Source organism: Lepisma saccharinum, chromosome 20, assembly GCF_977018435.1.
Source record: "Lepisma saccharinum chromosome 20, izLepSacc3.1, whole genome shotgun sequence".
NCBI lineage: Eukaryota > Metazoa > Arthropoda > Insecta > Zygentoma > Lepismatidae > Lepisma > Lepisma saccharinum.
In genome coordinates, this window is record NC_139248.1 from 44,534,055 (window position 1) to 44,549,225 (window position 15,171).

At 38.7% G+C, this 15,171-nt stretch overlaps 1 protein-coding gene across 1 annotated transcript in view; it reads left to right on the top strand.

Annotated features, from left to right (window-relative positions):
* Positions 1 to 15,171, top strand: part of LOC146003596 (soluble guanylate cyclase 89Db-like) — a 113,150-nt gene that overhangs the window by 50,060 nt on the left and 47,919 nt on the right. The window contains exons 3-4 of the mRNA XM_083141907.1: positions 213 to 580; positions 9,045 to 9,259. Of these exons, the coding sequence (XP_082998033.1) occupies positions 213 to 580; positions 9,045 to 9,259 (583 nt within the window). The remainder of the gene's footprint in view (positions 1 to 212; positions 581 to 9,044; positions 9,260 to 15,171) is intronic.

A 15,171-nucleotide genomic window follows, 5' to 3' on the forward strand; every position in this document is an offset into this window, starting at 1 on the left:
CTCATGTTTAAGAAATGAGTACAGTTTGGTACCTAAGTAGATTAAAGACATATATGACATAAGTTAATAACTTAAACCTTAGAAAATAGACATAGATAACAAAGTCAGAATTTGTTCATTTACTGGATTTCGAATAAACCACAAAGCGGAACAATTGAATTAATATACCGTTGCCTGCAATGAGATTTCTAAATGAATCTGCATGGTTGCAGGCCAGTTGTACCAGATAGCGAAAGAACACTACAACATCAACCTAGAGATCATAGTGCTTGAGGAAGTGACGTCAGCTCCCGACACCCAGAACTTCATGGTGAAGTTCCGTCTGAACTTCGACAACCGCGCGTACATGACTCGCATGGCCCAGAAGAAGACCAACTTCGAGAACCTGTCCCTGTCCCCTGTTCCCTGCTCGCTGCTGCTCCGCCTGTTCCCCTTCTGCATCGTGCTGGGGAGGGACATGAGGATCCTTGCCGTGGGGGCCAAGCTGCAGGAGCTGTGGGAGGACAGGGCCATCGTGGGGGACCCTGTGTGCGAGCACTTCAGGCTCAGGAGACCCAAGGTTGGATTCACTTGGAAAAACGTAAGTGTAGCTTGTTTACAAATTTTAATGTAATTATTTATTTAAATTGGATTCAACTGCTGAAAACTGCTTAAAAATAACATTTAAGAGGGTTTTGAAAATATTTTTTGATTATCTTATAGTGTACGTGTTATTTCTTTTCATTAAAAAAATGTTTTTAATTTTTCTCAATCACTCAAGCTATTATGTACAGGGTTTCTATAAATTAGTTATACGAAAGTAACCGTTAATTGTGAAGAAAGTGTGTGTGTAACAGGAATGGTTTATACTACATCAATGAATACAGCATATCATCAAGTTTATTTTCGCACGTTGTTAGTTTCAGACGCCGCCACTGGAGGCGTGAGCGTTTGTTTATCTTACGCAAGTACCGACTTGGATTGGTCGTGGTGGAAAGATTCCGTGGCCACCTCGTTCGCCTGATAGGAACCCCATGGATTTCTCTATCTAGGGTTACATTAAATAACATGCGTCCCAGCAAAGTAGATATGGTTAAGTGGAAGAAAACCTTGTGCCTTAACTTCGCCATCTAAGACAATAAATAAATCAATACATTTGATACAGGTGTTTGAGACGATACAGAGGTAAGATGCATTAAAATATATGTTAAAAAAATAAAAAATAGCCGAATGCTGAAAATACACTTAAATAGTCACACTTATACTAGTACACACTAATAAAAAGTTAAATTCATTTTTCCAATATTAGTACATGTAAACATTTTATTGTGTTAAAATAAATATTAGCTAGCTATATATATTTTTTAATACAGTAAATAACAGAAATAAAATGTAGTCAATAATATAGAGCTCGTATTGTAACTTTAGATCACAGATGTAGATACAGATACGAACGAAAAAGTGTAGAAACACACATTGATGAGTACTACTTAAAACAGGAACTTTGGATGTGTTTTTGCTGAGAAAGAAGGTATTTCAGTTAATCAAATATAAACGGAAATTTCTTTCGAACGACCAGGGAAAGTGTGGTACAGTCCTGTGGCCTTGAGGTGATGACGGTGGAGGTGTGTAGTCTGTTCCCTCCTTGCAATCCTTGCCAACTCTCCACGTCTGTCAGTAGCACGATCAGTGAGAAAAGGTACACGCGTCCGTTGCACAACGCATCATTATCAAATTTATTACAAAAGAGGGGGTAAAACCGGCTGAAATTTTGACGAGACTTCGAGCTCAATTTGGGGAGTCCACCCTTTCAAAGATCCGTGTTTATGAATGGAACAACATTTTCTTGGGAGGTCGAGAAACTGTGGAAAATGAATGACATCAACGGCGGCCAAGGACAAGCTTCACTCAGGAAAACATTCAGGCTATTCAGGACCTTATTGAAGGTGGCCGTCGCTTGACAGTGAGTAAAAATTTATTCTGCAGTGGGCATAAGCTCACGCTATCATTCATGACAACTTGGGCTACCGAAAAATCTCTTCGAGATGGGTTCCATGCGTCCTCGTCGAGGAGCAGAAAATTGTGCGACTGGTAATCTCCCAAAGGCTCCTGAACATCCTCCATATAGTACAGACTTATCCTCCTGCGACTACCATTTGTTTGGGCCACTGAAAGAAGCACAGCCAGGTAAGCGTTTTGAGGATGATGCAGGATTGGAGGTGGAGGAGTTCGTGTTCAACTGGCTGCGCGCACGTCCGTCGACTTTCTAGGATGCCAAGCTCTATCTCCGCTGGCAAAAGTGCATTTCAGTTGCAGGGAGTTATGTAGAAAAGAAATGTATTTGTTTTGTATTTCTATTTTGTTTCAATCAATTATGAAAGATACATTTCCGTTTATATTTGATTCACCCTCGTACAATAATACCGAGAGTCTTTACTAAACTCTTTTAAAAATAAGCATTACTGATTTTTTTTGCATTCATTGAAAACTTGAAATTCATGTTGTACGTATGTACTACGGTATCCAATTCACTGATTAAAAATTACCAGAGTTATAAATTTTATTGAATAGTTTAAATTGCTACGTCCCGTACACTTACCTTGTAAGCTCAGCAGAACACGATATGGACATCTCCGGTTTCGGGCTGAGATACTATGTTCCTTCCCCTTTGATCCATTGGTGATGTTCCTTGACGGCCTCGTGGATGTTCTCCTATTCCTGCTTTGTATAAGTATTACGACTTTTGAAAAAAAAAACCCGCAGTCTATTCTAATGTAGGTTTATTAGAATCACAAACAGGCTCGTACAGTGGTGGAAAAAAGTTCTCCCCATAAGACTTTAATGGCAGTAAATAATGCCGGAAAGGTAGGTAACACACATTGCACCTTTAGGTGATCGGGTGATTCTGTCTGTCTCAAGGAGCAACTCGTCTTTCATGCAATAGCCAACAGACACAGAAAATGTAGGAAAGTCACGTGACATCAGGTGGAATGTTGTTCGTCATAAAATCGCCTTTTCTAAAGCCAGGTCGCAGAACCGACAAGAGTTATAGCCTATGTCCGAAAATGATTCCCCTAAAACCGTTGAACGAAACGCAAAAATAATTCTTGCCTTAATTACAGAGGCTACTATACTATATGTGCCGCAGTAGCTCGGTCGTTAGGGAGTTTGATTACCATGCGAGAGATCTGACTTCGCTCTCCGACTGGGGAGAATTGGAATTTTGTCTACCGGTTCAAGTGGCTCCGGCGCCCACCCAGCGTCGTATAAAGTTGGTACCTCTAGGAAACTTGGGGGTGGGGTAAAGGCGGCCAGGGGCGTGGTGCTGATCACATTATCCCCACCTTCGGCCGTAACAAGAAAGTGTGGGACCCTAACTCCGCACCCCCTACACGCCTTCATGGCTTGCTGCAAAGCACAAGGTAGCACTTTGCTTTTTCATTTACTATACGTCCTGATTTTGGCGGAACAGAACTTTCTAATTTCTACGTGGACTTTCTTGCAAGTTCCTTAGGGATGTGAATAGGCTCCAGTTTTTCTTGACACAATTCATCCATGTTATATTTCGTTATAAAAACCACGGCCGATATCCTGTGTGTGTGCGTGGGGGGGGGGGGGCTATAATTCAAACATGTGAGGTGATACTTTTCTCACTACTCCATTCTCCGATTCTTCGTATCAAAAATAAATCTTAATTCCACACACTGAAAATGTAGCATTTCCTACATCTTAGCATGCAAATATCTAGCAGCAAAGTAATGTGTAGGCACATAGTGGTTCGGATACCACTTTAAACTATAGGTGCATTCCCGATTAGTCTTACTGTGCATAAAGTGGACTTAAGACACCAAATCAACCAACCAACACAATCCCATTATCGTCCAGATTATCGAAACCAGAAGCTTCGTCGCGAAAAACATAAGCAGGAAGACAATGTGAAATTACCGAACAGAAACAGAACCTAGAACGGCTAGATTAGATTAAATCGACGATACAGCACGCGTTCTGAAATGAAGAAGAATACGAAAGTTGAAGGACCTCGATACACACACTTTCCCTCCTCTCAATGGTAAGATATCTTTCTTGCAGAGAAGGCTTTACGTAGGCTTTCAAGGCCACGACGAGAAAGTGTTATAGGGTAACTTCGGTGAATAACGCCACCAATTGGTCATTTTGTTCTATAACTCATACATTTTTATTGTTAGGAACATGAAACTTACGTGTTTAGGAGAATGAACTTTCCTCTATTGTGTAATAATAAAATATTGATTGCACTGTTATAATGAAAGCAATAAAATACGAAATTCTCTGTTAATGCAAAATGGCGTTATTTCCAGACCTGTCGGGTAATAACGCCATGTTCTTAATTACAAGTAAAACATTCACATTATCTTAATTACAAATAAAACATTCACATTTTCTTTACTAAACTGTACTAGGAAAAATAATTACTGTCGTAAGTTATTAGAAAAAGCATGTCTTTTTTTGTCTTTTCGCGATACCCAGTCCCTCAAAGTTCTGCGAGGAATTTGGAACAAACATGCAGCACATGCTATCTTCATTCCTTGTTTGACGGCTGCCATAGCTTGCCTAAAGTCATCTACTGACCATTTGGCCTGTATATTTCTACATTTTCTCGCCATCTGAAAGAGGAAATTAACCGAGAATAAATATCTGTACGCCTCGAAGGTAACTGAGCAAGAATAAACCTATTTTCGAAATCAACATTTCCTTAAATTTGAGTTTAAATTGAGTGGCGTTCTTCCCCGACACGATGATGGCGTTATTTCCAGAAACAACAGATTGCAGTTTAACCAACTGTTCTAAACTTACGACACCGACCATGAAAACCGTACACACATCATTCTCTTACGTAATAAACGTATTGTGTACGTACAACATTGTTAACATTTAAAATCTAATTCTACAATAGAAAAACACTCATCTTTGTCGGCGCGATGAAAATGTGGACCCTTTTTCCTCGAAACGCAACTCAAACGTCTACACTGTTCAAAGTGTTTCTCTTAAATGAAGGCTCGACAATGGCAACCGTTCTTATCAGCAATGCTACCAGGCACCATTGTTTATCGCAAAACGGTGAGTCACTCCTTAACTTTATATGCGTCCATGCTTTCAGAGTTGAAACTTTGAAATGGCGTTGTTTCCCGCCTGGCGTTATTCACCGAAGTTACCCTACATGCAATGACGGGACCAAAACACACGTCTAGTTTGATATGAAAGCTGTGTTCCTCCTTATTTCGTACGTCATTGATAACAGGAACACGGGCCTCGTCTGCTAACCCTAGTTTCGTAGAGCAGACTCCTGTTTGCCATCCTTTGGTTCCGTGACCTTTGCTCGTAGTTAGCAAGAGTGAATGCCCTTTTATATGCTCTACTGTATTTCATCATAAATCGTCGTTATGGTTTACCTACAGGGAAGGAATATAGAAATCGAAAAAGTATGTGAAGATACATATATTTCATATATATCCCTGTTTTATAGGAGATTTCGTGAGAGATGAAATAAGTACTCTTCGATCATGTTTATTTTTATCAGTTTTGTTACGTAACATCACTTTTCTTCCTAGTCGCGGACGAGTGACCATTACATGAAATTAATGACGAAATACTCAAACACCTGTGACAAGGACGGTACTTAAATCCGGGAACTTTGGTGACGAGATCGAAGGTTGACCACTTAATGAGCTTGCTCACCGAGTCTGCTTAATGTTGCTTGTGGCAGGTAATTCGAAATAACTGTCAATATCCCACATTCATTATCATTTGTTTCATAATTTCTCTTATTGATGTTATTAACCTGAAGACGAAGAAATAGTTGAAAGACAATAATGCAAGATTGAATGTCTATGATGTTACTTAGTGCCGAATAATATGACGTGATATTATGATATGAATATATTAATAATATAATATGGCTAGTCATTCCATTGATTGATCCCAATTGCGCACACAAAATATGGTATAATGTCCACTCCTAACCAACCTCCGTGGCGGAGTGGTTAGCACAGCGCGCTACGACAGCATGGGCCCCTGGTTCGAATCTCGCCTTGGCCATGGGTGCTCTTGGTGAGTGTCCGTTAATCAATGTCATCATATCATCCCTCATTACTCATCTTCATCGTCGCTATTTGCCAAAAGTGAAAGAATAGCGACACTAAATAACAAAAATCAAATCAAATGGAACATCTTCACCGATTTAATTTTATATCGTACCAAATTCCTAGTTTATTACTGCTTCTTGCTTCATTTTACTGCATGTCAATTGTTTTCCGATTCGAAAAAAAATGGAATGTTGAGCAGTTGATTGTGCATTGTTTCGTTGTTTGGATTGTTTAATTAACGTCGCATTAATTAGTTTTAGACCAATCGTGACACAGGGAATCGAGACACAAAGGAAGGGGAAAAGACAAGTTAGAGACCACGGTTCTCTTTAAAGGTAGTATTCCTTGAACACGACTGAAGTGACTGCAGAATATTATGGATAAAATTTGTTTCGCTTTTTCCTTTTATTTCTGTTTCAGTTATTTTACTTCGCTTATCTTCTACCACTCGTGTTAATCGTGTCGGTGAGGAAGAATTATAAACTCGTGAAATGGACGATGGGACAAAAAAAATCTATGCCTCTCCCACGGTTCGAAACTGTGACCACAAAATATTGTCTTATTTTTAAAATTTACGTCAAATATGGTTTCATTCGTCTCTTTCTCAAGGCGTTCCATTGCCTCGCCGATGGCGTAGTGGTAACGTCTTCGACATGTAATCAAAGACTTCCGAATTCAATACCAGATAGAGGAACATTTGGTTCGGATCCCACTTTAATCTGTAGATCCAGTGCATAAACTGGACTTAAACAATTGGCGTGTGGCATGTGGCCTGTGATGAGAACCATCATTTCAGTGAACCTTCTTGACAATGACTAGTATCACTCGAAAGAATATTTCCTTACGAGTAGATCTTGTCAAGAAACCAGTTGCTGAAATGTTCTTCTTGAGGCCACGTAGCACCCAGCTGTTGTTTGTTGTTTACAGTATATTAAATTTACTTCAGCTTGCCGCTATTCATACATTTAGATATATTGATTATAAGGTTAACGATTATAAAGGCGGCCATATTAGAAAATTGGCTGAAGGCATTAATAAAATATTTACGAACATATATACAAATTATTAACTGTAAAAATAAGTAAAACTATAATAAACATGAGACAATATACTAGCCATAATATAATAATATTTGTTAAATAATAATAGGACACAGCGCAGTAATGGCCCACTCGGGGTCATTACAAAATCAAGACTTTTACTCTGTGGGCATTGAATCGAAAATTGCAGAAGTAATTATTTTACTACATTAAAAAAATCGAAATTAAAGAATGTTGTAATTAAATACATTTGTAAAGAATTAACAATTGCATAACAATAACATAGAAGATGATTTGACAATAAGTGTTTACATAAGAAGGGTAATATTATTTGCCCTGCATATTTCAAAATTTATCTCTAAAAATTATAGCTGAAGTATTTAATCATCAAATTAGTTTTTGTTGAACCTCGTGGAACGCCGAACTTTTGAGAGATAATGTTCTAGCACTTTGGTGGCTTTTCCGGAGAAGACGGAGGGATTATTTTGTTCTAGTTGTATTTAAGAAGCATAGCTCGGATTTTTTATTTTTTTATTTTTCATTTTTTTTTTAAAAAAAAGCCCAATACATTGCTCAGTTAGATTCCCATACGTTTCATAACAAAAGGAACCGAACAAAACATTTTGATGGGGTATCTTTTGCATGTTTTGTTGATTTTGTAGGCTATTGCATTTTTAAGGGGTTTCGTGGCCTTTTTTTAAAAGCATTATCTTGCTTATTTATGTTATCACAAGAGAAGGAACATTTCTTACTGTTCCTGTTTTCTTAAAAACCAACAGCTTTGGTTCCAGGAAATCTCGTAAATTCTTCCTTCTGGAACAGAGAGACCTAGTTAAAAAAGTGACAAGTGACTTAGAAAAAGTACACGGTAAACAGGAAAAGTAATTAGCCAAGAAAATGATTCTGGTTTTGAACAAAAATTAAGAGTTTAACACGTTATGTTCAATTTCTGATGAAGAAATCTTTACAAGTAGATAACTACGAGGGGATTTGCAAGCATGTGACATGGTTTACTTCAAATATTCTCCTGTAGTATCGGTGGAGATGGGAAGGAGCTATTCAGTGTTCAAGTCTTTGTTAAGAGACAATTGGCAATCATTTTCCTTTGACAACGCATGTATGGTGTTAAGTAGTGTACTGCAATGCAGGACTGGTGAAATTAATGTAATGTTGTAAAAGATCATTTTGAAACTCTTATAGATCATTCTTGTGTTTTTTAGGACATTATTGCATTTTTATAGATCGTTTTCTGGTGTTTTATTGTGAATTAAATCCTAGGTCTAATAATAAGAATTCATGGGAATAAATTCAGAATTGGTCAATAGAATAACAATAAGAGATGAGGAATACAGTGAATATTGGTGACAAAGTGGGCGTACCTCTTCATATTCGACAAAGCAATGGTTATGTTGAATGCTTGATACGGACACGTACTGTACCTGGTGGTTTAAGAGTCCAGAACAGCGTCATTTTCGTAGTACATGGCACACTTCGCGTTGCAAGTGTGTGATTATCTGAATAAAACCTTTCCCGGGTGGTGAATTGGAAGAGGTTCTGAAGATAACCAAGCTCTCTTAGCCTGGGAGTTCATCAATGACCGGTATAGCACCACTTAAGAGTTACCAGCAGCTGTGGAAGATGCCTTAACGCATGTGATACCTGCTTATCTCCGTAAAACATCTGCCAGAACATGGCGTGAAATTCGCCTGTGCTACGAAAATGACGGTCTCCATACCGATATGCTGGACTCTTAAACCATCAGGCATGTGTGCATATCAAACATTCAACGATAACCGTCGTAATGTCGAATATAAAGGGGACCTACTTTGTGACCAACTCTGTACATCTTCGACTTTCAGAATATCGAGTATATTTAACATGTTTCATCCGTTTTTCTTTTCAGGTGTACTACTTGCAGTCCGTTTTGTTTGAGCTGGAGGTGATCGACACATTCCAGCCACTGGACAAGCCTCAGAAGGGAGTGGACGGTGTAAAAGACGAGGAGGCGAGGGCGAAGCAGGACAGAAGGGGGAGCCAGGGCCTTAAGAGCGTCCTGCTGAAGGGGCAGATGAGATACAACGAGGATCTCAGGGCCATCATATTCTTGTGCAGCCCCATGTAAGACGAGATACTTTTTATCCTCACAACTAATAAAAGCCGTCCTTATTTAAATTCTTTAGCATTTAGACCATTGCCAAGGTTTTGATTAATTCATTGATTTGGTTTTTAGCCATTAATGGTCTAATCGGGAAGATGGTGATGACAGATGATATGAAATTGATAAAGGCAGTAGCGCCAACTTTAGGTGAGCTGAACTTGGAAATGTGTTTCATAATTTTATACACTAGTATATGCCATAAGTAGGCTGAGGATATGCACTAAAATGCCATTTTTGTTCCTTGGCCAGAAAATGTAGGTTTTTTACATCTAAAAGCCCTTTCAGGCAATTTTTGAGATGAATACATGATTTTTATAGTGTCCATAATTGACTATTTCAATGATAACTGTTTTTGGGTGTCTAATCCGAGAAAATGATGAAAAATCTATAGATGTTCATCAATTTTTGTGCCTATTTTGTATTTTCCGGTGTTTCCGGTGCTTTTCGCCTGCCTATTTTGAGGCCTTTTAGTGCTTATTGATCTTCATCCTGGTTGGAAGCCATTTCACCCACTACACATAAATGATGTGACCATGGATAGTGTAAGTAATATAGGACACTGACAAGTATCATATTGGAGATGTAATATTTTTTATGAAATATTTTGACTATACTGAATAATTCAGTTGTGAGAATTCTTGGAATGTATAATGATGAAACATTTTGATATCTTAAGGATTTCATTTCTGAAAAAAAAAAATATATATATATATAACACAAATTGTTGGCGCTAGTAGAGGTGCCAACTTAAGATACATTTTGGGGTCAAGTTAATTTTTTTTGGGGCGCAAGATCGACATAAGCAATACTTTATATATGTAATACATAAAACGTGTCCTATGTAATTTTGGGGGACAGAAAGTGACTTGTCCTCCCAAAGTTGGCGTTTATGAGCAGTAGTAGGCTTATTGCCAAAGTTTAAACGAGTTTTGGTGAATTATACATGTATATTTTTGGACAATATCACCAAAGCTAGAGTGCATCACACATATATTTGCCGTTGCGCACATACCAATTTTCGTTTCGCTCTCTCTTAACATCACGTGTTCTACGCTGCTCGCCAACCTTCGCCATTGGTGCCATATTGTCATTCCATTCCTAGACACACTCGCGCAAACATCATTGAAAACAATTGAATAGCGCTCCAGCTCGCGGTTCACACAGTTCGGCAGGGACGATAATGTGGCAATATACGAAGCATGACGAAGTGGTTGCTTCTTTTATGCAGTGCATGTTCATTGGCTAGCTAGTAACTAGTGTTGCCAACTAATAATGAAGCACTATTTCTGTCACTGAAGCAGAAAGGCAGTTAAAGTGACGGTGAGTTTTGTTGGATTGGAAGCACCATATTTTTATTTCATACTAAGTATTTGACCGGTTTGACGTTGTGTGCAATAATTGCGTGTGTGTATGTGAAAGTGTGTGTTTGTTTATGAACGTTAAATTCCATAATGCCTCCAGTTTTGTGAAAGTTGAAATCAAAACCTTGCATAGCCAAGCTCGGAAAATTCACAAATTGTTCATATATCATAATTTTGGAATTGTTCAAAAGAAATAAATTATGTGGCTCCATGAGTATTTCAACTCTTCGCTCCGGCACGTGTTCTTGTAGAAATTGCATAGAGGAGGCTGTCATTTTTGCTGCTTAATGCAATGCATATTGTTTTCTGTGTTAAAATTGCCATGCTTTGATGGGCGATAAGTTCATAGAAAAAAAAAAAGACGCGCAGCTAATCGTCTAGTGGCAGTATATGTACTTGTTATTGTTGTGGAAACCGGCATCGTTTGTAAATGTACAACAAAGGCAACCGACTGTCGCCGATCACAGAGAGGCAATAATACTGCTTGAAGAGGAGTGTTGTGGTCCAATTGTCGAGGTTTAACACATTCGCATGTTATTAGTTCCAGGGGCGCCGACTTGTCAAAATTATTGGGGGGGGGGGGGCTCTGATCACTGAAATAAATGAATGAATAACTCACTCCCTCCCTTTTTTAAAAATAAAAATTACGTCTTCGTATAGCAGTTTTTAAGCAGCTATTATATTCCTCATGCAAATGAAATGTAACATGAAAAACGTGTGTCTGCTTATTTGTGTTTTAGATAACAATTAACATTTTTATTTAAAAGTAGGCTATGTATTTACATACAATTTTATGCCGGCCTCGGTAGCCGAGCGTGTTGGGTGGTCGGCTCAACTCGCTTTGATCCGGAGATCTCGGGTTCGTGTCCCGGCGAGGGCATAGGTGTGTTTTATCGTCCGCAACAGACTTGTAAAGAAAGGACATCTGACATCGCAATACAGACTTTTCATAAGATTTCCTTGCATACTTTACTGCAAGCCAGTGTTAAATAAACTCCAAGACTTTAGAATTATTTCCCCCTTATTCTTTGGACTAGAGGAAGAGATTTCGAGGATAACTAAATATCGTACATATCAATATTGCCTGAAAGTCGTGTTTACGACCTCAAATTGTTCAGAATTCACTAAACAACATACTGGTATAATTGTCATATCACCTCGTTATTTTGAAACTTTTTTTAGTAAAAATGTTAACAATACTAATAATTATATACTTAGTATATAGTAATAAAGCCCCTATCACACGGAACTAGATTTCTAGTAGGAATGCCCTAGTTGGCGCTGAACTAACTTTCTAAGAAGCAATCATGGCCGCCTGGCTGACTGCTTGACTGGTTTGGAGGAATAGGACAACTAGATTCTCTGGAACAGCCAATCGCAGCAAAGTTTGGCCATGTGAAGATAATCTGTGAGTTTACAAAGTAGCTTTTTTTGTCTGTGGTTTCCGAGTGCATACAGAACGAAAGGCTTGTTTACAATTGAAAAAGCTAAAATATTCTTCCATAAGTGTAGAGTAAACGTTGTAAAGTATGTATTTAATCAGCGCCATTCTTCTCTACCTAAAACCATTTAATACGAAGCGATATTCCTCTCGGTTCAATAGTTACCGTATTTTAAAAGTGTGAAGTGATACGTTGTTTACATCTCGCGCGGCTGCCATTATGGTTATGAGAACGACAGACTATCGACAAGTACGGTGCAACAAGTACCGTGTGAGGCGAAAACTAGCAAATGGGTAGCCAGTCCAGCGTCAACTAGAGCATTCCCACTGGATATCCAGTTCGGTGTGATTCAGGCTTTAGTCATGTGTTTTACTGTCTCCGTTCATAGCCAACCCCCTCAGCCCCCAAATTTGATGGTCTAGAACAGTGGTTTCCAACTTCAAAAGGTCCGAGGGCCAAAATTATATCCAGCAGTTGATTGGCGGGCCGCATTTTTTTTTTGGGGGGGGGGGGATTAAAAATTACAAAAATTTTAAGTACTGAACTGAAAATGTAGTACTTTCGCATGACATAAATTTCTAAAATGAGGCAATAAAAATAATGTAATCACAAATCAAAATTGTATAATTAGAATTTATTACACAAAAACCCAATACTTATGGATGAATTGAAAGAAATGAAATTCACCCCATACAAATAAGAATCCTTCATAGTAAGTGTTCAATGTGAAAATTGAGGCCGATCTGCTTCTTTTATTAAAGTTGGAATGTCCACTTGAATTTCTGTATTTGAAAGTCTCAGAAGGTGAAGCAGTGAAGAATCTGCCAGTCGGCTTCTGTAGCGGTTCTTGATGAACATAATTGAAGAAGAAACACTTTCACACGTGTATGTGCTGCCGAACATCGATGTCATTCTTTGCCAAATCTACGAAGGTTTGGAAAGCGTTCCTTTGAAAGGTATTTGAAAAACTCTGGCCCCTTTTCTTGCCTAGTTTGAAGAAACACATACGAGGGACATTCCGAAAGTAAGTTTCGTCATTTTTTTTCACAGGGAAGCTGTATTACAAAGTGGAAAAACACATTGCCATAACAAAAGACAATCTTTCCTGAATTTACGTCAGGAGGAGCGAGAGCAAAGGAGCGATGGCGCATGCGCAGAGTGCCGAAGAATAGAGATAAGTAGCAGACCGACGTGCAAACCAGTATGGCAGAAACGTGGTCACAAATGGAAGTGCGTGCTGTCGTGCGCTATGAATGGGCTTTTGTCAATCTTCCAGTCTTGTGCTCAGGGGTGAACACTTGACGCGGTACGAGCGCGAGAGCACCTGAACTTCCTGTTCAGGTTTTGTTCTTGGACGACAACACAAGATCCCACACAGCAAGGGTCACTGCAGAACACATTCGTGTCTGGGATGAGAGAGATTGAATCACCCGGCCTACAGCCCCGATCTTGCCCCATCAGACGTCCACCTTTTTCCTGCGTCACTTCGGAAGCAACGAAGAGGTGCAACAGGCTATGAAGAACTTCCTTAAATTCGCTAGGCACAGATTTTTACCAGGAGGGTATCTTGAAATTGATTTCACGTAACAATAAATGTGTCAACGTCGGTGGCGACTATGTGGAAAAATAGACAAAATATTGTATTTTGTTATGACATTGTATTCTTCTGTTTGTAATAAAGCTTCCCTGTGAAAAAAATGACGAAACTTACTTTCGGAACGTCCCTCGTACATCGCCTTGCAAATCACACAATTCAAGTTGGAGAGAAGCTTCTTGTTCTTCGATGTTAACTCCAAGAGGATTGCTAAATAGCTGGATGCTGATTTTAAGTTCTCCAAAATCTTTAACTCTGGAGTCACACTCATCCATTATTTCTTTAATATTTTCACTGAATTCAGAAAAGCCCAGTGTTTCTTCATCTCCTGCTAGCCGCCGACAGCTTGAAAAATGGACCAGGTTATTCCTCTCCAAAGCAACGTTGAAAATCTTCAGTTTATTACGAAAAACATTTATGTTTCCCATTAAATCTGACACCAGCTGGTTTCTTCCCTACAGTTTCAAGTTCAGTTCGTTCAGATGACTTGTGATATCTGTTAGAAACGCCAGTTGTTTAAGGAAATTCATAAATAGAACGTATTTTAATAAAAATCAATAATATTAATGTATTTTGCAAACTGGCTTCGCGGGCCTCAATAAAATACATCGCGGGCCGCCAGTTGGAAACCCCTGGTCTAGAACATTTCAAATGCGTATTTAAAGTTAAGTTCATGTGGCACAATTCAGAGTAAACTTTACAAGAGAAGCAAAATAATAGGCTACATTAGATCCTCTTAAACAAAATTATTTGAGTGGCTATGCCCCCACATCATTAACATTGGAGGGGCTCGAGCCCCCCCCCCCAAGCCCCATGGAGTCGGCGCCTATGATTAGTTCTCAAAGCAGTGGCAGTGTCGGTATTGTATTATCTGTCGTTGCAGTTCCGTACCAGTGTAGACTGGTTTTGGGAGTGAACAGTTAGAACGACACTAGTGCATTAATGCAATGGAAAATAATGAAGTGTTTATTTTGTTTGAAATCACTCAAATAAGGAATCACTATGAAGAAGTCTTCTTTGCAGCATTTTTGGTAATTTTACGTATGTGTTAGTCCATATTTTGCCAATTTTTAGTCCATATGTATGTAGCTACATACAAAGGCACTTGTTAGTACATATTAATAATCCTAGTCCTGGTATAATGCATGTCGTTTAAAACTCAACGATAGATAGACCTAAATTCTCTAATTTTCTTGTTGTACGTAACAGTTGTGCATCGGCGCACTCCAGCGATTTTTCTATCTGCTCCATTAGCAACACTGCTTCTTGAGTTGTGTCGCGCATCGCACGGCAGAAATATCTGTGTTGGACTATACAAGAAAGTACTCACATGCAGTAATCACGATCGTCTATTTCAAGTATATCAGTATCTCAAAAACTACTGCTGATATAGACATAATTTGATGAACTTATACAACTATAAAATTATAGCTTAACTCATAAAATTCATCGCGAAGTCGGGAGTGACAACAATT